The sequence below is a fragment of the Pygoscelis adeliae genome, unplaced genomic scaffold, assembly GCF_000699105.1.
Source record: "Pygoscelis adeliae isolate BGI_AS28 unplaced genomic scaffold, ASM69910v1 Scaffold363, whole genome shotgun sequence".
NCBI lineage: Eukaryota > Metazoa > Chordata > Aves > Sphenisciformes > Spheniscidae > Pygoscelis > Pygoscelis adeliae.
In genome coordinates, this window is record NW_008824474.1 from 1010533 (window position 1) to 1035867 (window position 25335).

A 25335-nucleotide genomic window follows, 5' to 3' on the forward strand; every position below is an offset into this window, starting at 1 on the left:
GGAAAGCTGCCTGGCGGAAAAGGACCTGGGGGTGCTGGTTGACAGCCGGCTGAACATGAGCCGGCAGTGTGCCCAGGCGGCCAAGAAGGCCAATTGCATCCTGGCTTGTATCAGAAATTGTGTGGCCAGCAGGAGTAGGGAAGTGATTGTGCCCCTGTACTCGGCACTGGTGAGGCCGCACCTCCAATACTGTGTTCAGTTTTGGGCCCCTCACTACAAGAAGGACATTGAGGTGCTGGAGTGTGTCCAGAGAAGGGCAACGAAGCTGGTGAAGGGTCTGGAGAACAAGTCTTATGAGGAGCGGCTGAGGGAACTGGGGTTGTTTAGCCTGGAGAAAAGGAGGCTCAGGGGAGACCTTATCACTCTCTACAACTACCTGGAAGGAGGTTGTAGCGAGATTGTACTTAGTGTCGGTCTCTTCTTCCAAGTAACTGGCGAAAGGACGAGAGGAAATGGCCTCAAGTTGCGCCAGGGGAGGTTTAGATTGAACATGAGGAAAAATTTCTTTACTGAAAGTGTGATTAAACATTGGAAGAGGCTGCCCAGGGAAGTGGTTGAGTCACCATCCCCGGAAGTATTTAAAAGACATGTAGATGAGGCGCTTAGGGACATGGTTTAGTGGGCATGGTGGTGTTGGGTTGATGGTTGGACTCGATGATCTTAGAGGTCTTTTCCAACCTTAATGATTCTATGATTCTAGTGTTTTAATTTCAAGCAAAGAGAACTTCCCTGTTTAAAAGTGGAAAAGATCGAAGAGAACACTCTATTTCTGAGCCACGGGCAGTCCTCATGGGACATGTCCCTCCACAGCATTTCCTATGTCTCTCCTGCAGCTAGCAAACAAGAGCCTGGTAGTAGTGGAGGCTTCTAAACTGACTGTTCATATGAAAAAGTTTACTTTCTGCTCTCCTACAAAACTCATACAGACTCCAGCTGGCAGGACAGATGGAAGCTGGGTTATCCCAGCTTTAAGGGCTGTCCCCTTGCACAGGTTTGATCTGTGCTGCTTTAACAATCTGCACGTGAAATACATGAGGCTGTGAAGCATGACTGGATTTGCCCTTGGTTTTGATTTTGTCAGAGATCTTCCAATTAGGGTTTGTTCCATCATAATGAAGAGGGCTGTTGGCAAGATGTAATCTTTTATTGATCCCTGGGGTTTGGCAAAATAAAAACACAAAGAAATGAATGGAATATACTACACATTCTCTTTGGATTTTCACTTGATGTTTATTTCTGTAAGCGCTTATTTTTTTCTACATCTGCTTTCGGTTGTGCCTGATTATATCAAGCATCTTCCCATATCTGTCAGCTTGGACTGTACTTATTCCTCTTCATGAACCTGAAATGTAATTGAGATAGTATATAACTGTTAAAAATGGAAGTGTTGAGGGGTTTTAGAGTAAGTTCACAAGTAAATGACAAAAGCTTCTCTTCACTAATGCATCTGCTCCCTGGTATTACCAGTTTTTATCTGAAATAGACTAGCACCAATCTAGCCAACCTTTGCTGCTTACTTCAGCTAACGATACAAGTTTCTTGTCCTCATGCTAGAGTATATATCCCTTTGATAGCAGATGACTTCTATACAACCCTGTTTCAATGGATGGTGGTGCTCATTCTGAATCACACACACTTCCCAGAGTTTCCAGGAACATGGGTACTAGTAGCAGTAGCTATTTCTAATGCAACACGACTAGTCTCTCCAGTGCCTTTCTCTCCCCAAAGGAGATGTGTCATGACTTTTGGGATGGCATTTGCTGCCTGAACATGTTCTCTGGCAGCTACTGCCATTACTGCCACAAGTCCCTTTTTGTGGAGACGACACCTCTGTGTGTACCATTGAGTTAATCTTTTGACAGCACAATACTCTGCTATAAGCCAGAGCTGGAATTGGTATTAGTAAACTAGCACCTGATTAATAAAAACAGGCATCTGCTTTTCTATGACTTTTGCATATTTGAGACAGAAAGAGGATACTAGCAAGATACAGGGAATAAACAGCACTCTTAACAGAATTTAAAAAAATAAGTTACTCTAACAGTTTACCTATTTCAGTGTCTGTGTGATGCCATGGCTTTGTGAACTTATATGAGTTTTCTTTTTTTTTTTTGGTAGGGCTGGAATAATTTAAAGAAAAATATGGGGAAATTTTTTGCTCTTAAAAGCTGAAAAACTATTGAGCTTCAGCTACAGTACTGCTTCCATCATACATAAATGTGTGCCAGACCAGATCTTCATGCAGTTTTAATGTATCTCTGCTCTAGACAGTGCAGCTACAGTCATTTATATCAGTCAAAGGTGACTTTATTAGTCCAATATAAAAGCAGAAATTGGAGTGTTTCCTCCCACAGAATGGTGGATACAGAAGAGAGAAGGAAAGTACTGGGATCAAGTGTGATAAAAATACCAAAATTATATAGAAAGGGTTTTTTTCCCCTCTTTCTTGACTCAGGAGCTGTCACCCCCGTAAAACTTATATGACGTTAAGCATGGCAGTTTATGTTTCACTTGCAGATGAAACAGATAAAGCAATGACCCAGCTCCTCTTTCTATCATTCCTACACGTAACAACCCCACTCTTACTTGCCTTGGTTGCCACAAGGGAAACATAGATAAGCAAAAGTTTGCTTTCAGTTCCAGACAAAGTTCTTAGGCACCTTTTAGTTTCATCAATATTATTCTACTACCATTCTGCACAAGTGCAAAACACCACAAATATATTCCTAATTACTAATGACTTCCCAGCACCTAAGTGACTAATCACCAATATTTTCTTTTCATCCAGCTCTTCAAATCAATACAAGTTCATTGAAAGAGCAATGTTAAAATATGTGGCAATCTGCTAGTGCAGTAATCCCCAGGCTGTATTACATACATAGAAATCTACATCATCAGAGGGAGAAAAAGATGGAGTTTTTTAATATCCCTTGGCAAAAAAAAAAAACCAACCCGAAATCACCAGTTCTGGAAACTTGCTGCTGAGCACAGAGGTTAAATGACAACATCAAGAGGACAGAGAATTAATTTTGCCTAAGCATCAGATGATTGCTGTCTTAAAGGCTTACCTTAATGTTAAAAAAAAGGGTAGACTGAAAATAAAAAATGTAGTAAACAAGAATTTATTCTAGTCCATGCTATTTTAAGAGACGTAACAGATCTTCCTGCATAGCATCCACTACTGTGTATTAAACGGTCACATTTACCCTGTATGGTATAACCATACCTTTTTCATGCCAATATCTCTTGACTTGCTCCTCAGCTTATTAACTTGAGATTCAGCTATTTCAGCCCGTTCTTCAGCATCATCCAGATCATGTTGCTGTTTTCTGTACTTCGAAAGGTACAGATTGGCTTGAGCTTCCTGGTGAGAGAAAACAGTGCAGCTGATTTCCTCCTGTCCACGTGAAACAAAACTTTCCATTTCAAGCGGGATGGGAAGTGCTCAGCATGACTAGGTAACAGTCCTTGCCTCCTGGAGAACTGGGATTGTTTTACAGAGTTGATGTTTCCAGTGGCACTCTCCATGTTAAGTGAACTGGGAGGTTCTCAACATGCCTCCTGAGGGACTAGGAGGAAAAAAGTCTTTCCTGTTCCTTCCCTTCCCCCCTTCCCTTGCAAATTATACTGCAATCTTAAGATAAAACTGAATACCTCTTCTTAAATGTAATAAACACATATGCTACATATTTTATTTTATATATATTATAAATATATTTATACATACAGGTTTTATATAAATACAAATATTAATACACACACAAAATGTGCATTTGTACTAAAAGCTTCTACAGTTTAAAGATTGTGGGTTTAGGACAACAAATTTCTCAAAGGTAAGAAGGCCCAAATAGTTACTTACAGCTTCCTCTGCTTGGTGCTTGTAGCTCTTCACTTTTAATTGTAGCTTGTCAATCAGATCCTGCATCCTGGCCAGATTTTTCTTATCTTCTTCTGACTGTGTCAAAACACCATTAATTGGGTTGACAGTGTAAAAAGGCCTAAAGCATCTCCCATAGTGAAATAGGTATGGCTGCCATGTATATAATTTTAGAAACATACCGTTCAAAAAAGCAAACAAGCCATATTGTGATCATAGAATCACAGAATAGTTTGGAGGCTGAGGGCTAAAAGAGAGTACCCTCCCCATTTATATATAGATGTAAATATATATACATATACAGATACATATATATGTGCACACACTTTTGAAAGTATACACATAAACACACACACAAGTTCCTTGCTCAGGGATGAGGAGCACTCTTGTCATTATAGAGTGTGTCATTATTTAGTGAAACAGACCTATGGGTGGGCCTAAAATATACGTAATTTCCATACTTAAAATTCTTGTTTGGAGGCATTTCTGGTAAAAGGAGCCAGGTTTAAGCCATCACAGTCCATAAGCAGAAGGACCAGCTAATTCTGTCTGCCTGTGCCAGGGCGCAGTATTCTAAGAAAACAACCTTCAGCCTCTCCATAAAAAAGTCAGAGTAAAACAACAGGTAGGAGGCTAAATAATCTCCTAAAGCAGATGGATGGGATTATCTTCTTAAGAGTGCTGTCGAAAGCAAAGGCATCTGTGCTGAAGACCCTTTTCAAAAGGCAAGCAGCAACAGCAGCTGTTTTCAAACCTGTGGGAGGCTCACAACTAGATCTTGCTGCTCAGCAATAGGTGACAGAGCCCTGGGACAGGGCAACCCTACACTGAGTGATGCGTTAGAGTCAACTGAATCCTTCTGGCTCTTTTTTTCAACATCAGCACAGCTGAGAGACAGCTGGGCTCTTTCTTCTCTTGCAGTGTGAATAGTCATCTAAGCCTGCTCCATATTAATACTGTGCTAAAACTGTCCAAATCCCAGCAACAAAGGCTTTCTAACATTAGTCACGATGAGTCAAGCAAGATGATGGTAGCCCTAGGGAGATGCTCCTCCTATCCCTAAAGCTTCCTACAATCAGAAAGCTCTGGGTAATGCCGTCCTTTGTCCTTTATCCTTCACTGAAACAGAGGCAACTTATGACACTGGGAGAAGTCACTATTTCTTTCCAAGGACCTAGTGGTTACTACAGTGCTCAGCATACCTGGTAAGTCAGCTCTTTTATGCGTCTCTCAAACTTGCGGGCTCCTTTTTGGGCATCTGAATTGCGACGGAGTTCAGTCTCGAGTTCATTCTCCAACTCACGAACCTGCAAAAAAGGAAAAACCCTTGCCATTATGCTACGTGTACAAAGCAACAGATAATTTGATTCACAGTTCAAGAAATGCTCATCTTCTCAGCATCTCCATAGAGTCGAATTTCAGGAACAGATCAAAATGTCACCTTTCCATTCTGCTTTTTCATAAATGTATTTAAACTGCACCAGCAAAGGTGCAGACATATGCAAAGGCCAAAAAAGTTTAACTGAAGCAAGCATTTCAGAGGCTTTTCCTGGTTTTAGATGTTGGGGGGTTTTAAATTATTTTTTTAATCAAGGGCTTGGTCATCTGCTATGCTACAACAGCTCATTGTAGCTGGATGATGAAGGGGAAGCATGCCTCCAAGAACTGCTCACCTGCATTTTGTGAAACAGAAGAAAGCATTCATAGTATCACTTATTGGCCTCTATGAACTTACCAGGCAGCCCTAGGGCACCTACCTGGTCCCAGTTCTGTAAGCAGGAGACAGCGGTCTGAAGGTGGATCACAAACTTACCCTGGATTCCAGTTTCTGGATCTGCTTCTTGCCACCTTTCAGGGCTATTTGTTCTGCTTCATCCAGTCGCTTCTGGAGGTCTTTAATGGTTTGCTCCATGTTCTTCTTCATTCTCTCCAAGTGAGCACTAGTATCCTGCTCCTTTTTAAGCTCCTCAGCCATCATTGCTGCCTGAAAAACAACCACATTTTACAGCAGCTCTCATGCTATTGAATTATGTCTCAGAAGAAATGATGGGAGATCTATCTTGGATTATCCACTACTTGTGGATAATCCAAAACTCCAGAGAATATCTTGTGTGTGCATATCTTGCCTGGACAGAGAAAATGCAAAGACAGAATAGCCTTGGAGGCCTTTTTTCCCTCCGTATTCTAATGCGGAGATTTAAGATTTCCCCCCCACCTTTTTTTTTTTTTCCCTTTAGTATCTGTGCTATATAATATCCTCATTTATAATGCCTACAAGTAAGCCTGTGCCATTCATTACAGACATTTTACCTAGAACTTATTCAAAATCTAATTTTGGTGTTTGGAGCTCTTGAAAGGTAGTAGATTAAAACAACTGGCAGACAAATTTCCCTGCACAGCCATAGACAGGAGCTACTTGAGCGGCTGTAACAGCAGAGTAGTTTCTGCTGGGATACGAAGCTCAGTTTCAACATCTTACATAGTCCCTGGCCGTTCTGTAAGACAGGTAACAAGGGTGCCAAGCTTTGATGTTTGTGACTGCCACCAAGAGCCATTTACAGATTTTGTACCCATCACTGAGCAGTCATCGGAAGACAGCCGTCATTGCAATCCAGGCTGGAGCTGAATCAAGGACAATCAGCACCTTCTCTCTGGCAGGCAGTAATAGTGCTGTCAGCTGAGAAGCAGTAAAGACCATGGTACAGGAATAGCTTTGACCAGGCACACCAGACATGTAACTCGCAGAAACCTCTCGTTCTAGCTTTCATTTTATCTGTTGGTATGATGTGATACATCAGCTGAACTCTGAAGACATGGATTTCTCCAGGTCTGTGGGAAATGAAACTATACCTGCCCAAATTATGTTTTCCCGAGAGGAAGAATGCACCCCGTCTCTCCTCCTGGGATCTTAGGCCTCATGTTTTTCCAATAGACACCTAGTTCTAGGGTACCATGTTTGGGGTTCAGTAATTTTGTTTCTCACATCAGATTCTATGTACACCAGCAGACCAGTTAGCGCTAGTTCAGTCTGAGCTGCTTTAGCCTATCCAGGTGTATGATTTACCTGACTCAAAGGTGACATGACCTGAGACTCTGAGGATCAGTGGAAACTGCATTCTTGGGTCAAAAAAAACCCAACAAAACAACCAAAACCCAAACATCAGGAAAAAGTCCTTCCTCTCTTTTTACCTCTAGCTTGTTTTATTTTGTAGTTACATCAGTTACCTCCAGATAACTGTGGGCTGCTTTGGATGTATGAGCTTTGTAACAAGCACAGAAAAGGTGACCTGAGACATACTTACCTGGTTGTCCTAAGACATTGCGGTACTGAAAAGAAGTGAGCAAGAAACCAGACTACTTACATCTGTGATTGCTTTCTTGGCTTTTTCCTCTGCGTTCCGGCACTCCTGGATTGATTCCTCCACTTCATTCTGCATCTGGGAAATGTCACCCTCCAGCTTCTTCTTTTGATTGATCAGGCTTGTGTTCTTTTATTAAGTTTTCCCCAAAGGAACAGTGGAAAAGGAGGAAAAGTGATGATTAGAGACATAACTTCTCTAAATACCGTGCAAATACTTTTGCAGCTCCTGGATTACACAGAGTTATACAGGGCCCCTTGCTACAAGAAAGACATTGAGGTGCTGGAGCGCGGCCAAAGGAGGGCAAGGAAGCCGGCGAAGGGTCTAGAGCACACGTCTGCTGAGGAGGCAGCTGAGGGAACTGGGGTCGCTCCATCTGGAGAAGAGGAGCCTGAGGGGAGACCTTATCGCTCTCTGCAACTCCCCGGAAGGAGGTTGTAGCGAGGGGGGTGTCAGTCTCTTCTCCCAGGTCACGGGCGATAGGACGAGAGGAAACGACCTCCAGTTGCACCAGGGGAGCTTTAGATCGGCTCTCAGGGAAAATGTCTTCACCGACAGGGTTGTCAAGCGCTGGAACAGGCTGCCTGGGGAAGTGGTGGAGTCACCACCCCTGGAGGTCTTTAAAAGATGGGTCGACGCAGCGCTTAGGGACATGGTTTAGCGGTGGACTTGGCACAGCTAGGTTTACGGTTGGACTTGATGATCTTAAGGGTCTTTTCCCACCTAAAGGATTATATGATTCTATGATTTGGGAAGGGAAATCCAGGTACGTGGTAAGGGCTGGCCTTTACTACATAGCTTAACTTCAGACTGAGGAAATATTAAAAATACTCTTCAACCTGCAAATATTCAGGTTTTGGTTTAGATAAAATAATAAGCAAGAGGCTGAAATAGAAGAATGAATGAGCTGGCTCATTTTTTAAAACTAACGATCCATAATCAGTTAGTCAATGAGGTGATTAAAACAGAAGCCCCATGGCATCACGGGCTGGAGGAAACACTGCAAAACATCATCAGCCTGTAGCACATTTTCGTTTCCTTCTGACCATTAATTATTTGGTGAAGAGAAGCTTTGGTTTTGTAGCAAAAATGCTGGCACGTCAGGACATGCCCCTCCATGGCCCTGTAAACCTGCAGTGTCCATCATGACAAAGTCCAAAGGCCTATATTAATGAAGACCTGTGACGTGGTAGAGAGCACTTTGCTGTGAGGTAGTTTCCTGCCCTGCACAACACACCTATTGTTAGAACCCAGCATCTGCAGTTTTCATTGCTGAGTAACATCAACATCCTGAAGCATTGCTTCTCCAAAGAAATGCCGCACCATCCCAGCCATGGCTTAACTAAAGCAGGAAACTGGTTTTACAGCATGGAAGAGGGAAAGAAATCAAATTTACTCTTGTTATCTTCCATCATCACTTTTTCTGGAAACTTATTAAAGCAGTTGGCTGAATCATCAATTCCAGCTAACTTGAAGGGAGTGAGGTGGCATATCTACAGAGTGACTTACTTCCTCTCCCTCATTTTCTCCCTTGAAGGAGGCAAGGTGTGTCTGACTTATGACGGCCATGGAGAGTGTCATTGCTTAATAGACAAGGCTCAGTTTAAGCCAGTGTGGGAGAGAGCACAGAAAAAGCCAACCTGAGTGTGAAGCAGGTTCACACGTTCAGTGGCTTCCAGCAGTTCATGCTCTGCCACCTTCCTCGCCCGTTCAGTCTGGTCCAGCAAAGCCCTCAGCTCATCCAGCTCCGACTGGAGAAGATTGTTCCTCCTGTCAGAGACTGCCAGCTGCTCCTTCAGATCTTCATTCATGTGTCCCGAGTCATCCAGCTGCACCTGAAGCTCCTATAACAAAACAGATGTTTGTTTTTTTTACCAGTGCAACTCCATTTCAAGCCACTGTGCTTACATAAGAGGACCCCAGATTGCAGAGGTTGCATGGGGCCCACCTCAGTGCAATTTCAGTGCTTCTTTTTTGGAGAAAGGTTTCCTCCACACTGTAAGCTGAATAGCTTTTGTGGTATGTGGTGCAACGGGGGAAAAAACTGTGTATTCAAATCTGTCAGAGCCAGCAGTTCTGCCTGAGGCAGAACTAGTTGCTTAGGCATGGGAGAGGTGATGACTTAAGAGGTGTCTTAGCAGTTTTTGGTTTCTTTAAGCTATTACAAATGTTGAAGCAAACAACAAAGCTGAATATACACACAATCCCTGTACTCCAGCCAAGTGACTTGCTCTCCACTTTTAAAGGACTTGCAAGCTCACAAGAAGATCATAGATTTTCAGTTCCTTACGCTGTAGCTTCCTGCCCCTGCAGGAGGCTGTAGCCAGCAAGGGTTTTATGACTGGATCTCATCCAGCTTGTATGCAAGTCTTGGAAGAAATCCATATTTCAGTATTCTCTTACACCAAACATGATCACCAAGGGCTTTTTCTGCACATCCTTGGGAGTTGCTTCTCTCTTAATTACCATCACCATTGCTGATTTGCTCTCTGCTAATGAAATGTAGTCCCCACCTCCCATTGGGTGCTTGGGACTGGCAGCTCTTGGAGTACCTTTATTTGTGTCTGGAAGACACGTGCTGACTTTGTTGCTTCTGCAGCATGCCTGTTAGCATGGCTGAGCTGGATTTCCATCTCGTTGAGGTCCCCTTCCATCTTCTTCTTGAGCCGGATGGCCTCATTTCTGCTCCGGGCTTCAGAATCAAGGGTGGACTGCAGTGAATCTATGGCACGTTGCTGATTTCTCCTGATTATGGAATAATGTAAAAAGGACATGAAGGGTGAATGGAGTAATTTTCCTCTCTGCACAGGAACATAGAACTACATGCAACAGTACTTCACTTTCTGAAAGTGTCTCATTTCCAGAAATAGTATATTTCTGAATGACATACATAGCACAGGTTTCTAATGCCTCACTGCCATCTAACTGGCTGGTGTGCTTCACACACTCAGCTAACTCCTGATCCATAAGCACCTATAGCATCCTTCTCCCATGTTTCCTTTGGCAATATTGGAGCAAGGAGTTCTCTCAGATCTCTTGTAAAGTCAAGCAACTACAGGTTTGAACCTAACAAGAAGCACTTCAAGCTTAGCAGTCACTAACCAAGATATTTACTGAATCATTTACTGGGATGTTTTACATCTCAGCCTTTTTATGAAGGCATTTATGGAGGGGATTAACCAAACTGAAGGTATGCAGCTACATTCTAAGCTATTTACTCTAGGTGCTCTTTATAGTAAATGGCATGCGTAAGCTACAATTTATTGTGTTTTAAAGCAGATGTTGAAACACATTTCTTATGCTCAATTATAAGGGGAATAATTCAGGAATAGAAATCTGTGTTATGGACATCTAAAGTCAGGACAGATTAGGCCCACCCTAATTAACAGCCTGGTCCCCCTGTGAAAGGAGCTTAGTGCCGATTTAAAGATGGCAAAACAGATACAGACAGGTGCTTAATTTTCTTGACTCTGTAACAGTCAAGTCCTATGATGAAATTTTTGCTCTCTTACAACCAGAAGGTAACTCAAAGCACAGGATATGACTCACACAGGGAAGCTGGCCAAGTTCTGCTGAAAGCGTAGGAGTTCTGGGAAATCATTGAGTCAACAAAGAAAACCTTGAGGGCCTTATTGCTTCAGCAAGATACTGAACTGTGCCCTAAACTCCCAGGGAACAGCACAGCATGTCTGCTGAACAACTTAGCAGCAAAACACTCATAACGAAGCTGAGGCAGAAGGTATTGATTAGGTTAGCTTGTCCTGAGATCTCTGTAAGCCAGACATCTGCAGGACATTAGAAGACAGTATCTGAAAGGGACGAAACATTATTTGTTTTTTAAACAACTAACATAACAATCCTTCTGTCTATGTTGGCCAAGGTGAGCCTTGGACTTCCCCTTCCCTACTTTTTACCCTACCCACAAACAATGACATGGTTCTTGGATTAATAGTACTGCAACATTGACTAATTCAAGGCCGGAGTTTTCTGAAGAACTGCTGAAAATCTGGCCCAGCGTAGCATTATTTTAAGACTGTAACTCTTCAGATTAGACTTTGTGCTTGGTGGGAGGGGAGAGACAAAAGACATTATCCTCCTGTGACCTAATTGCTTTCCATTTTTCCTGTTTATCCCTTTCACCTGCAAACTCCTCTCCTTTTATATTCACACTTTCTGTACCTCTGCAATTCTCACTACTTACCCAAATGGTGTACACATAACGGCAAGCTCCTCATATCCTTCCACAATCAGTGTAACTATAACTGCATAAATTAACTAAATGCAGAGGTAAAGACTGTCTTCAGATAACATAGGTTTGAGGACCACTGAGGTAGTACTGCTGATTTTGCCTGAGGTTCCCCTTGGGAGGCAGCCATCCTAGAGGATGAGGAGAAGGCAGCTCCCTAGACCTACTTGTCTCCGTACTGTAAATATACAGACTTAGCGACCCTTGGTCTGCTGCAACTTCGGTTATGCCAGTCAGTTGTGTTACAGCTGCTATGCGATATGTATGATGGGCTTATGTGTATGCTGGCAGAGGCTGAACTGACAGGAATATTTGAACTAAGAAATGGTAATGTGGTAGGACTACCCTTTGGCAAATAATCAGAGCTGTCTTGGTTTCTAGTACAGACAGTATCTGCTTTTGCTGGCGTAACTACCTGTGGTGCATTTGACTGGCTTGGGTCTTGAGAATATTTCTGGTCTTTTGAGATTTTCCCCTTAAAAAAACACGCTGCTTCCTCCACAGTACCTTATATTTTCCATTTCTTCCTCCTTTTCTGTCAGTTTCCTTTCAAACTCTGCTTTAAGCTGCGAAAGTTCAAGCTGAAAACGAAGGGTCTTACTTTCTTCATGCTCCAAAGCTCCCTGAAATAGAAAGCACCAAGAGCTTGCAGGCCAGGAGTCGCTATTTTTTTATTTTTTCAAATCACAAAGTGCTGCACAAAGATGATCCCTTCACACTTTTCTTCCCGTTCCCAATAGCACTGTTTCCTCCCTACCTCTCTCTCTAGGGAAGGACATGAGCTGCTTACATGGCAAAACAATGCATTAATTTGCCTTCTAATGTAACTTGGCAGCTGGAAAACTGAGCAGCAAGCTCCTCAAAGGACAAATTTTCAAACAGGCCATGGCTCACAAAAAAAAATACCTTAGGCCCTGCCTGCGTGGTTTTGATAACAACAGACGTTCCCCTCTTTGCACCCCTGTACAGACACCCTCCAGAAATTCATGGGCTTGTAAGGGATAGGCAAAAGCTAAAGCAAGGTTGTTGTTGCGAGGGTGAAGGGGTCCACACATCCCCCAGCTCACAAAGATCTCTCCAAATCATGAAGTGTGGAAAGCCTCCCATTTATACAATCTCAGTAGGCAATATGACTTCAAGGAAAGAAATAACAGGCACCAGCTCTATATGACAAAATGCAAAAATACTGTGTCCGCTCTTTCCAATTAACATGAAGACACCTCTGTGAAACGGGGGAGATTTGTTCCTATGTCTTTGTTCTTACATTTCCCTCATATATGGAAGTTGAGAAGTACGCTGACAACAGCCCATAGAAATAACAGGGCCTCTGACTTCCAGCTCTTGCATAAACCAGGCTCAGTGGCATTCTGACTCCTTGCTGCTCGCATCACACAGGGAAGGGAAGCAGAACTGAACACCATATATTTTGGAAGTGCTCTCTGAAGGGTAGGATTGCACAGGCTTAGCCATGCTTCCCTTGAGAAATGATGGAAACAGAACGGAGGTTCTGAAGACAAAGCGGTACAAAATCCTTGCTAATCTCCGGCCATTGTGCAGCAGCTACAGGTCAGTCGAATGCACACTTCACGCCAAGGAGCCACGACATATTAATGGGAATGGCACGCAGGAGTACCATGTCACCATTGTGACTGCCGGAGACCCAAACTCACAAGGAAGGGAGAAAATCTGTATTAAACCATTTCTTTCACAATTAAAATAAAATACATCATCACTTTACTTTCGTTAGTTCCTAATTTCACTGAGCTTTAGGAAGCTGTTCCACACAGTCCAGGAAAGTAAAGCGTGCCCCTTAGACCCCTCAAGAACTGATGTATTCTTTCTAGTGAGAGAAGTTTATTGACAGAGCATGTAATCACTCTCCACATGCCAGAGCTGTGGAAGAAAGACATGATCTTTCCTCTGCTCTGATCATGACACCTGTTTGTTTGGCTGTGAAATCCCTGCAAAGTATAAAGCATCCTGTAACAGACAAAAGAAGTTGCACAGCATTTAAGGTATTAACAGATCCATGTCACTGGGTGATGTTTGTTTTAGCAGATATTATTTAGAGCACAATTTAAAAGCAATGCAGCCTTCACTAAAAATCCCTTGCTATGTGCTGTGTTGCTTCTAGCCAACAACACCTATACCCCTTCCTAGCTCTGCAATGCACCAAACTTTAAGAAAACCTGACAACCCATCCCTTTAAAGTGAATAATCAGGATTCCCAGTAGGCTTGTTCCACATTGTTGGTTTGTTTCTGGAAAATGGGATGAGGCATCCCTCTTGGGTACGTGCATACTTGTCACAGTAGAAATTAATGCAGTGATGCTAAGTGTCTTTACCAAATTCCTATGAGAGTTAAAGATTTTCCAAATGGCCTGCTATCATTTGGTTTCTGAGACTGCTACCATTTTTTTAAGCAGGCTGCAGTATCCAATACAATATCTGAGACCTTATGCAATTTAAAGTCATCAGGAGGCTTGTCTTTTTATTCTCAAAAACAGGAAATGGTCAATTTGTTGTTGGAAAATAGACGCTAGAAATATCTGATAAAGTAAGACCATAGTTCTCAGCAGTTCCTGTTTCCTGGAAGACTGAAATATTCTATGCTGAAGCAAGCAAGAAGGACTGGATTTTCAGGAGGTGAGCAGAAGATTTCTGAGCTTCCTGAAACAGAAAAATAATCCCCAACCACAAAAAAACAAAACCTACAAGGCACCTCCTTCGAAAGGGCCTCCACTTGATCATCTTAGAGCTGACATCTCCGAAAGTCACCAGTCACTCTTGAAAACACTGGCTAACAAGACCGGAGGAGCTGGGTGCAGAGAGGTTGCACTTGCTAACAATCAACACATTGGCTGTGTTGCTGAGAGGATAAAAAAGGAAGGAAAATTGTGATAAATACACCCTTTCCTCTTCCCTTGATCTTTCTTCCCTTACCTCTGCTTCTTCCAGAGCCAGCTGAACTTCTGACTTCTCTTGTTCAACCTGTTTCTTGATTTTTTCTATTTCATGGAGGCTCTTGTTTCCTTCACTAATCTGATTGGTCAGATCAGAAATCTCCTCTGAAACAGAAAGGATGGACGGATTTAGCGATCAGAGTGTCCCAAATATATTGCTATTCACGGAGTGTGAATACAGGACCCATGCCTCAAACTACTACTTGTAGGGCTCATCTGTACACAAGCGCTGCCTTACTTTCAATTACAGCAACTTTTTTTACCTGACCAACTTGAAGGCACAGACTTTTTCTTGTAAATGCTTTTTGAAGTGATTATAGTGGTTTAGTTTTTATCTGTGATCTGCAGGCTAGCAACACCGTGCTCTGCTTGGGAGCTATCTAGGCTTCATCCGCTGCACCTCTGTCATCTTTCCTGTTCCTCCTCTGATACTGGCACCTCTGCCAGTGAACTTCATTGACAGGTGAGCAAAGGGAAGCCTGCTCTTCTCTGGGCGTACCAATTTCTGTGTTTAAAACCTTCATTGCCAGCATCAGTCAGTGTCTCCAAACACATCAGAAAGCTAGTCTCAAGGATGAGATAAACGCCTGTCCTGGTTTCAGCAGAGATAGAGTTAATTTCCTTCCTAGTAGCTGGTACAGTGCTGTGTTTTGGATTTAGGATGAGAACAAAGTTGATAACGCACCGATGTTTTAGTTGTTGCTAAGCAGTGCTTACACTAGTCAAGGACTTTTCAGCTTCCCATGCTCTACTGACTGAGAAGGCTGGAGGTGCACAAGAAGCTGGGAGGGGGCACAGCCAAACTGGCCAAAGGGACATTCCATACCATGTGACATCATGCTCAGTACATAAACTGGGGGAAGCTGGCCGGGGGGGGCCGCTGCTCGGGGACTGGCTGGGCATCAGTTGGTGGGTGGTGAGCAATTGTACTGTGCATTACTTGCTTTGTGTATTATGATTATTATTATTACATTATTATTGTTATTATTATTTTATTTCAATTATTAAACTGTTTTTATCTCAACCCATGAGTTTTCTCACTTCTACTCTTCCAATTCTCTCCCCCATCCCACCAGGGGGGCGAGGAGAGTGAGCGAGTGGCTGTGTGGTACTCAGTTGCTGACTGAGGTTAAACCACAACAATGCCTTTCCCCACAGCTGTTACAGGGCACCTGCATCCCTCCAGCTGTCCACTGGTGTGGCTCTCGCATTGGACACGGGGCCTGAATGAGGCCTACCTTGGAGGTTCTTGTTTTCCCGTTTCAACGTCTCCAGATGGTCCAGCGTCTCCTCGTAGGCATTCTTCAGCTTGAAGAGCTCGGTGCTAAGGCCACGGGCCTCCTTCTGGGAAGCCTCTAGCTCAGCCTGTGACTCTTCATACTTCTGCTTCCAGTCATTGATGATCTTGTCAAACCCACGCTGCTTCTTGTCCAGGGAGGCAGCTGCTGAGTTGGCCTTCTCCAGGTCAATCATCATGTCTTCCAGCTCATTCTGCAGCCTGTGCTTTGTCTTTTCCAGAGAAGAGCACTTGGCATTGGCCGCCTCGATTGCTTCCTCAGCTTCTTGCAGGCGAGCGGCAAGCTTTTTCCTACCAGGTGGGAAGAGACAGTGAAATGATTGAGAGCCACTGCTGCCATGTTATCCTGAAAAACTGACACCAAACCAGCAGCTCAATAAATCAGTTTTGAAAGGGAAGGGGGGGGGGGGACAAGAGGGGAAGGGGGGGAAATCAAGACTCTAGAGAGAAGGGACTATGATAGGCAAAAAAACAGCTCAAATTATGAATGCTGACATGTGGCAGATAATTTTGTGCATGTGTATGAATATTTGAAATTGAACTTTTGAACTTTCAGGCTACTTGCTAGCTGTAACCAGGATGGGCTGGTTGTAAATTTTGGTAACACCTGGTCTAAATGACAGTGTCATGTTCCTCCAATTAAGAGATATGAAATGGAACTGCCAGTTAGGAGGCTGGTCATGCCTTGGGCTTCTGTTCATAAATTATTTAGATTGGGAAAATAGGGGTCTGGGAGTCCCGGCAAGAAGAATAGGTCCTGGAAAGAAAGAAGGGCCCAGAAAGAAGAAAGTGAAGATGCTAGATAGAGAAAATGTACTGGAAGTGGGGGAAGATCCCGCAGATCAGAGATGTGCAGAGGCAGATGCTGGAGATGCTCAGAGACCTTGCCCAATAACACCTGAGACTGGTAACTGTGAGCGGCTGCACAGCACAAGCCACCATGGCTTTCTGCCCTACCTTCCTGGAGCAGCCATCATCTCCCTGCTGGGAAGGCAAGTCAAGACCTAGAGAACGTAGCACTGGGCTGGGGCAAAGCAAGTGAGTCCGCGAGATAACCAAGTAGGGTAATCTAACCTTGTTAAGTTCTTAAGTAAACCCCGGTATCCATATCCACTACCCCATGGACAAGGACTCAACAGAAACATTGACTTGTTCAAGCAATGAAAAGAACAGAAGAAGGAGAGCCACAAATGACAGCAATGAGCCAGAGGGCTTTTTCCAACCAGATTGCCCTATTTCCTTAGTGCCACAACAAGACGCAGGGAGCACAGTCCTCCCAGCTGAGGGCACAGTGAAGCCCACTTACTTGGCATCTTCCAGCTCCTCAGTTCTCTGAATAGCATCGGTCTCATACTTCGTTCTCCACTGTGCCACTTCTGCATTTCCCTTGGAGAGAGCCCGCTGCAGCTCTGCCTTGGCTTCTTGCTCCTCCTCATACTGCTCCCGCAAGAGATCACAGTCATGCCTGGCTGCTTGCAGGGCATGAGCCAGGGCATTTTTGGACTGCAGGGATATAAAGGTCACAGCATTGCAGTGTTACCTACAGCAAAACCCAAACAAACAGCCCCTAGAAATTCAAGCTTAAGCCTCTTTTTCTTTTTGCCTCTGGCCTTGACAGTCCAGGTCAAGTGAGGCAAGAAGTGTTTGAAGCCATCCCTAACTGGTGACATGCTGAGGAAGCTATCAAGACTGAAGATAATCTAACACCTTTGGAAAAGCATCCAAACTTTTAAGATGCAAGATCTGAGATTTTGGCTGTACTACTGGGTAAGTATTATTTAGCAGTTATGGACACTGATTGTTTTCCAAACTCTTTTCCTGTGACTTGCCTCAGTCAGGGGCAGGAACTTATATCAGTACAATTACCAGGAAGCATTCTCATTCCTATGTCTCATTTCAGCTTTTATCCTGGCTACAAATGAACATGAACAGTTTTCCCCATTCCATCTCAATGAATGGGACACAGTCAAAGCATTACCTTGGTTTCCTCTTCTAGCTGTCTCCTAAGTTCTTCAATCTGTTGTGTAAATGATGTTTTCCCCCGGGACAGCTGACTTATCAGTGACTCCTTCTCTTCAAGCTGTCTTACAAATTCACCTGCCACAGGATTTAACCAAAGGAAAAAAAAAAGTAAGACCAGGAAGTTACAAAGTCCCAGCCAAAATCAAAATCCCACCTGTCCAACTCTGCTGAGAAAAAGAACTAAGAGTGATTGTGGCTGACCTCCTATGAAGCTTATTCCAAAGTTGTAACTATCAGACGCTTCACCAGGATAGTTTTCCTTAGGTGTTTGTTTGTTTGTTTGTGGGTTTTTTGTTGGTTTGGGGGGGGGTGGTGGTGTTATTATTTGTACTGCCAATACCTTGATTCAGTAATTTTAGTTCAGCTCATGAATCAGACTAGACTGATGCTTACTTTCATGTGCAGTTGTAGCTGGTTTTGTTTATACTTTTCTTCACTACTTTATGTTGTTTTTCCACAGACGACTTTTCAGAGGGCTCCAAAGCACCCTGAGAACCTCACAACAACCAGCGTACAGAACAGAGGGCTACATAAGGAAAACTTCATTTATTACAAGAAGGGTGTCACTGCAGGGTGGAAACCGCAGCCTCATAGGAGTACATAGAACTAACGTGAAAACAGACAGGAAATGAAAAATATGTCTCTGAAAATACACAGAACAGTGATATCTGATGAAGATGCAGAGATTAAATAGTTCTACTCTGGCTAAAAAAGGTAGCAAGCACTTAGAGGACATGTGGTATTTTTGTTCGGATGTCAGTGTCTTCTAGAGTGCAATGCCCAAGGGGTCATGCTGAGGAAGATGGTATTTACACAGACAGCAGCAATATGCCAACTCCTTCATCTTCCCTCTAGCATTGCAAGATAGATGTACATGTCCTTGTTCCTGAAACTGGGTACCTAGCCAGCACATCCATTTCAGCTCATCAGATGGTAGCACAGTGTACTGGTAAATATGGTTATAGGTTTGTTTCAAAAGCCAGTCGAAGGCAAGGTTGTCCCCCACCACCAAGGTTATAAAAATATTGAAGATAGAAAAGGCAAAGACACAAAGCCACTGCTTCATTCAGCAATCCTAATCCAGCTGCCTTCAAGAAGATGCCATTGCACAATACATCTCACTGACATAGTGCTGAGACACACTTGATAGCCTGTTTTCCAGTAACTTATCTTAGGCTGAAGACGCACATACCATTCTCACTCTGGAGTTTTGTCTTCTGAGTAGTGAGGTCATTCATGAGGCGAGTCATTTCCTCCAGTTTAGTTTTTGTCTCGTTCAGATGGTCTTCGTAAGTGCGACAAAGTTTCTCTGCATTTGCCTAACAGGAATCAGGAGACAAGACATACAAAGCTGTAGCCTCCAGATAGCCACTTGGAAGCAGTAGCCTTCTATATGTATCCTTTTGTTGTTTGCCTTTCAGAGAAATGGCAGACAGCAAAGACACAGCTGTAAAGCGGGGAATAGTAGCCCTGTGTCTACAGTACCAGGCCAGGAGTCTCTCCATCAGACCACCTTCCCCATTCGTTTTCCCTGAACTGCGTTCTGATCTAAAGCACCAGTGTAAAAAGACTCTGCAAGAACTTCAAAAGCAATCACATGCCTATGAAGTTCAGGCATAAGCCTCCTCATAATTGCTAGATGGGAAAATCACCTCCAATGAAAATTGCTTTATTGATTCTGCTTTAATTGCCATTTATCTTAAATTGAGTTTGATGACAGCTTTCTAACTCTCAGAATACTGAAATTTCTTTTCTTCACTTGCACTGAAAGAATTCTTTAGAGTGCTCTGAAAGCTACCAAAATTATCTACTCAGGAAACAAAATCCACAATTCAGCCATAGGAAGTAAAAATACACATGATGGTCATGCAAGCCTTTGCTTTGCACTCCTTGCTAACATGGGTCAAAACTGTGAACCAAGGGCAGGATCAGAGAGTGCTCTGCTTAGGATGCAGATGCCGTCCAGCCTTGGATGGCATCGCCCCAGTCATCACCAGCCTGGGGGAGCACAATTTAAGTGATGCAGTTTTGTGCTCTGAGATACACAGATAAACATATGCCTACAACTGGGGATGCACTATGTGTTTTAGACGGGCCATCTTAACTGCTGTCCCATCTCCAGGTAAGAAGGGTTATACCACCAGCTGGGGAAGAGGGGACAATGTGCACATAAGCACCCTCAGATTGCAAGACACCACCTTCTAAAACACTTCAGCCCTATCAGGTGTTCTGGGAAACCTTCAGACCAGCCTTAGCCACACATGACCTTTGGGGGTTTGGGAAGCCTCAGGACCCTTACTTTTCCCTTGACCATCTGCTCCATGTTGGATGACAGATCATCCACTTCCATCTTCAGCTCGCTTTTCTCCTTTTCCAGTTTCTGCTTAACCCGCTGCAGGTTGTCCAGTTGCTCCCCCATTTCAGCCACACTGTCTGCGTGCTTCTTCCTCAGGGTGGCGGCTGTGGCTTCATAGTGCAGTGTGGCCTCCTCGAGGTCCCGCCGCAGCTTCAGGAACTCTGCCTCACGTTTCTTGTTCATCTCCAGCTGGGCAGCTGTGGCTCCCCCAGCCTCCTCAAGTCGCTCACTTAATTCCTCCAGCTCTCGGGCCAAATCTGATCTCTGCTTTTCCACCTTGGCTCGAGCAGTTCTTTCTGCTTCCAACTCCTCTTCTAGTTCTTCTATACGAGCCTACCAAAGAGACATGAGCACCTTTGGGTCACCTTCATGATGATTCCCATTGGAATACCTTGAAGCACCTTACAAATTGTTAAACCCTCTGCCAGCCCACACTTTACAACACGGGTGGAAGCACAGAAACTTGCCCATTTGTGCTAATAAATCAGATCTTGAGCTAGAGTAAGAATGATGTCACATCTTTCTCACAGTAGATTGCTCTCCAAGTTCTAGTTCAAGACATTTAGGTCACATGCATTGACCTTATACTCATGTACTTGACATTCAGCTGAAGTACATGAGAGAAGTTACTTGATAGTAGGACTAGCAGCAACAAATTGTCATTGAAGGGGACGGACTCTTTGGTCCCATTTTAAGAGCTCTGTGACTGAGGTAACTTCTCTCTAGGAGTGTTAAGACAGGATTTCAAATACAGCAGTGTGCAGAATTGCATGAATAATGAATATTCATTAGGACAGTCTTTTTTATGAAAGTTATTTTGACCAATCTACACTTCACGTCCAAGTTATGCAAATGTTCTTTATTTACAAAAAAGCAGAGCTGATATTTTGGGTCAAGACATTTTGGACTGTGCTGACTTTCTTTGGCCTTTTCATTTCTGTTGAAAATTTCCTGTGCATCTGAGCCCTTCCCCTAAATTTCAAATTCGTGCTTATCACTGCTGAACTCCTCCCCAGCATCCACCCTCAGCTCCATGGTTTGGAACCATATTATTTGCTTAAAACGTAACACCGCAGCCTTTCTGCGTTGCCTGAAACCGCTAGCATTCTGTGGTCATATGTCCTGCTACTGGGAAGGAACCACTATAGAGCGAGCATCCTGAGGGGAAAAGGGAGCAGTGTGGGAAGCTACAGACGTGCACCACTTTGGGTCTCAAAGCTAAGCTGCAGCTAGCCATGAAAAATCTCTGCAAAGCCCTTCAGTGAGGCACAAAGAGAAACTCATCCTAAGATACATGAGAAAGAAGCAAGCTGACCTGAAGCTCCTTGATCTTCTTCTGCAGCTGCATCACTATAGCTTGTTCATCTTCCATCTTGGAATTCAGCTGGTTCATTTCAAATTCTTTCCTGCCATGGAAAGGAAAATCCTACTATGACAATTTTCCCTGTAGCTTCAAGTTAGGCTTTTGCAATTTTTAAAGAGTTGTTCAATAAAACTTCTAATGTATCTAAAAATGAAAGCAATCGTCACCTATTGCTATTTGCATGAAAACACATCTTCCTCTGAGCAGCGGTTTCCAAGTCAAGACTCTGCATGCATTTGTGCAATAATATTTCTGGTTCTTTGTGTCATACAAAAGTAACATTATTTTCAGACTCAATGGAAAAATATATTTGACAGGGTCAGGTCTTTCAGCAATGCTGTCATAGCTAGTTAGGATGAACAACTTTAGAGACTTCCTTCAGCTTTCTCCTCTAAGCAATAAGCAATGAAAAACATAAATACCTTTTTTTTTTTTTTTTATGCTGGAAAATTTCTCAGGTATACCGTGCACAAGTAAGAGTGATTTTTCCCTCCCTCCTCAGCTACACACTCTCTCCTCTCTCATGGAATTTCATTTTAGCCACCATCAGAGCAGGATGACACACCTGAAGGCTCTGAAAAGACAGTGGTAACTGTGCTGCTTTATTTTGTACAACAGTATCAGTCTCTTACTTTTTTAGCTTTTCTTCCATCTGCAGCTTATCGTTCTCCAAGTCCATGACACTCTCTTGGGTCAGCTTCAAATCCCCTTCCAGTTTGCGTTTTGCCCTTTCTAGATCCATCCTCACTTTCTTCTCTTGTTCAAGTGATCCCTCAAGCTTTAGGAACAAAGTCACTCATTAAATATGTTGAACACAGATGGTTTACAACAGTCAGATGTATGCTAATCCCAGCTTTGTGCTGAGCTCTAGTAAGTGGCAAAGCAGAAGTACTTAACTATGAGCATCCTATTTTACATTTTTTGTTTTCTGGCAGCCAGTGGACATATGGGCTAAAGAAATATAACATAAGGGTTAGTCCATGTTTTACATTTGTGCAAGCATTACAGTTCTTTTAGTAGCAAAGTTCTGTTTGACTTCATGCCAGTTACACTGCAAATGCAAACTGAGTGGATTTTACCTCATTATCACACTCTTTTCAAAGGCTGAAATACACAGATAAGGTTTTATAGCATTCCTGTAATTATACCTTTTACAGACAGTACAACAAGGGCTACATTTCTAAATCCTCGATCATTTCTAAAAGGACAGGAATACATTTCAAAGCTTTGCAACATTTCAGACTCATGAAACTGTAAGTGGTGGTCAAACAAGCCTGGGGAAACATGAAGGCAGATCCAGCTTACATCATCCACTTGCTGTTCCAGTTTCACTTTAGCTTTGCTCAGTGTGTTGACCTTGTCCTCCTCTGCTTGTAGGTCATCCAGAACTTGCTGATGAGCTTCCTGCAAGGACTTTTTCTCCTTAGTAAGTTTGCTGATATTCTCATCAAGAGTTGCCATTTCTTCTGTCAGATTTTTGACCTGTGTGAGAGAGGAAGAATGTATTTGTAAGACTTTGAAGCAAGGGATTATCATAACCTGCCTCAAATTACTGTCTGTACTGAACTTGTATGCAGGAAGGTGATGGAAAGAAAGGGTCTCTCCCCCCAAAGCCCCTTGTGGCTTTTTGAGTGAAATTGCCACCAAGGGAGTCAACGTGTTCCAGCTCTTGTTGTAGGTTTAGTACATTCTTTCAAATGTAATAAATTCTTTTCAGTGTCACTCACTGTGGTGGACTCCAGCTTCTGATTCTCCCTGGGAGAAGTAGATGGGCTTTACATTTACAGGCTCTAAGAAGAAGAGCTGGAAGAACTCATGGTTACAGCAGAAAATTGTTTACTTAAAAATACCCAAACTAGACATAATTCTTTAGCTGAATTGCAGCAAAACTCACTTCAGAAAAAGGGAAACTTAGGCTCAGAGTTAACACTTTTTCCCTCATAAGGTCAAATAACTCTGTATATACTGTTCCTTCAGTGTGGCCTGTGTAAGAGACAGTGTAAAACCATCAGAAGACCAGTAACTCTTGTCATAAAAGTAATCCATGCCCAGCCTCTTTTGAATACATCAAGAGGTTCTAAAGGTACCTTGTTTTCAGTAGCATGCTTCTCTTTCTCTACTTTTGCAAGTGTTATTTCAAGATCATCAATATCCTTCTTGAGCTCAGAGCACTCATCTTCCAATTTTCTCTTCTTAGAAGTCAGCTCAGAATTCATCTCTTCCTCGTCCTCAACCCGCTCCGTCAGTTCTTTGACTTTGGCCTCCAGCTGAATCTTGGATTTAATCAACAAGTCGCATCGTTCCTCAGCATCTGCCAGAGTGTCTTGCTCCTGGTGTGGCACAAAGAAGAGGATAGCAATGACTGCCTGGCCTTTTTTCCTCACTCGTCCCCTATCCTGTAAGCAGTCAGAGAGCCTGATCCAACATTACAGAGCAGCATAAGGAAAATTTCCTACTTCTGATTTCAGAAGACAAGACCGACAAGTAATTAACAGAGCAGGATGAGACAGTGGTGAGCATGACTAGTCACGTACAAGACTGCTTCCATATCTAACTGCCACGGACATTGCCTTGGACAGAACCTGTTAAGATTTGCATTGCTAGCCCACCTGGTTATATGCTAGAACATGAGAATTTCTATCCGCTCTATTTTTTGGCAAGACTCTGACAAGACCAACAGCTTATTTTGATTGAATTGCACTAACACTCTGGTCTGTAAGCCTTTGAGTTTCAAAGAACATATTATAAATACATGAATATATGCATCTACTCACAGCTTGGAGCTGGAGAAGCAAATCATTTTTTTCCTGAACTAAAGAGACTTGCTTTTCTTCAAGTTCCTTTCTCCTGGCTTCAGATTTTTCCAGGGCCTCCTTCAGTTTCAAGAACTCTTCCTTCATATTGGCCATCTCCTTTTCAGTTTCTGCAGACTTCAGAAGAGGTTTGATCTTAAAGAAAAGCTTCATCCAGGGCCAGTTCTTCACAGCCATAAAAGCACGGATGTTCCACTGAATTACAAGAAGGGCGTCCCTGGTTTAAGAAGAAAACAAACAAAATTCCCTAAAGCTTAGCCTGAATTGAGAAAGTGAGAATTTTTTTTGTTCTCAGACAGTTTTATGGCTTTGTTCTCAGTAATATTAGGAACTTGTACTAGGTTCCAAGATATACAAGACATTTCCTCCATGTCTCTTGATTTTCAGGGACATGAAAAATTTCCAAATCTGATTTTTACCAGAGCTGCAGGCAACTAATATACAGTTGCTATTATTTTTACCATACATCTACTTTAAACCTTTAATTTAGGGTTAGCCATAGCCTTAGGGACTGCAATAATGGCTCTATTCAACTTATAATTAAATGGTAATGACTATTATCTGCTAAGATTTAAGAGAGTGACTTCATACCTGCGCTCCACTATCTTCTGAAACTCAATCCGCATCAGTCTTCCACGTGCTCTTGCCTGGATCATTGTTAAGATTTTCGCAAGTCTCTCATCCCTCATTTCTTCTAGATGGCCCAAGAGACCAGCCTTGAAGAACACCTGATACATGCACAGATGTCGTTTCACCATAACAACTGATTTTATCGCAGAGTTACACAGACCTTATTGAAATCGTCCAGAAGAACAGTATTTTTATTGACACATTATAAAGTAAACTGTATAGAGGGCCAAATACTACTTGCACCAGCGACTGCACTGTACAGTTCCAAAGTTGTTTTAAAACCAGGTCTCATCTCCCCAGTTTTGAATAGGCCAAACTATTTTATTGCCACATTTTTATTGCCACAATACTTTTCAACTGTGGCAGGGTTCAAAGCAGGTCAGCTGAACCACAACTCCCAACTCCCAGA

At 43.0% G+C, this 25335-nt stretch overlaps 1 protein-coding gene across 2 annotated transcripts in view; it reads right to left on the reverse strand.

The window, feature by feature from the left end:
* Window positions 1-1216: 1216 nt before the first annotated feature.
* The window catches only part of MYH15 (myosin, heavy chain 15), a 46520-nt gene continuing 22401 nt past the window's right edge, over window positions 1217-25335 (reverse strand). The window contains exons 22-42 of one of the 2 annotated variants that reach the window (XM_009321378.1): window positions 24888-25024; window positions 24258-24513; window positions 23571-23813; window positions 22789-22965; window positions 22116-22261; window positions 21436-21526; window positions 20064-20453; window positions 18957-19083; window positions 17721-17839; window positions 17049-17245; window positions 15684-16033; window positions 14426-14550; window positions 11990-12105; window positions 9789-9981; window positions 8877-9080; window positions 7240-7365; window positions 5691-5861; window positions 5080-5184; window positions 3860-3955; window positions 3227-3364; window positions 1217-1342 (exon numbers count right to left, since the gene is read on the reverse strand). In XM_009321378.1, coding sequence (XP_009319653.1) covers window positions 1325-1342; window positions 3227-3364; window positions 3860-3955; window positions 5080-5184; window positions 5691-5861; window positions 7240-7365; window positions 8877-9080; window positions 9789-9981; window positions 11990-12105; window positions 14426-14550; window positions 15684-16033; window positions 17049-17245; window positions 17721-17839; window positions 18957-19083; window positions 20064-20453; window positions 21436-21526; window positions 22116-22261; window positions 22789-22965; window positions 23571-23813; window positions 24258-24513; window positions 24888-25024 — 3525 coding nt within the window. In that variant the 3' untranslated portion in view covers window positions 1217-1324. The remainder of the gene's footprint in view (window positions 1343-3226; window positions 3365-3859; window positions 3956-5079; window positions 5185-5690; window positions 5862-7239; window positions 7366-8876; window positions 9081-9788; window positions 9982-11989; window positions 12106-14425; window positions 14551-15683; window positions 16034-17048; window positions 17246-17720; window positions 17840-18956; window positions 19084-20063; window positions 20454-21435; window positions 21527-22115; window positions 22262-22788; window positions 22966-23570; window positions 23814-24257; window positions 24514-24887; window positions 25025-25335) is intronic. The other variant, XM_009321379.1, reaches the window with a different exon arrangement.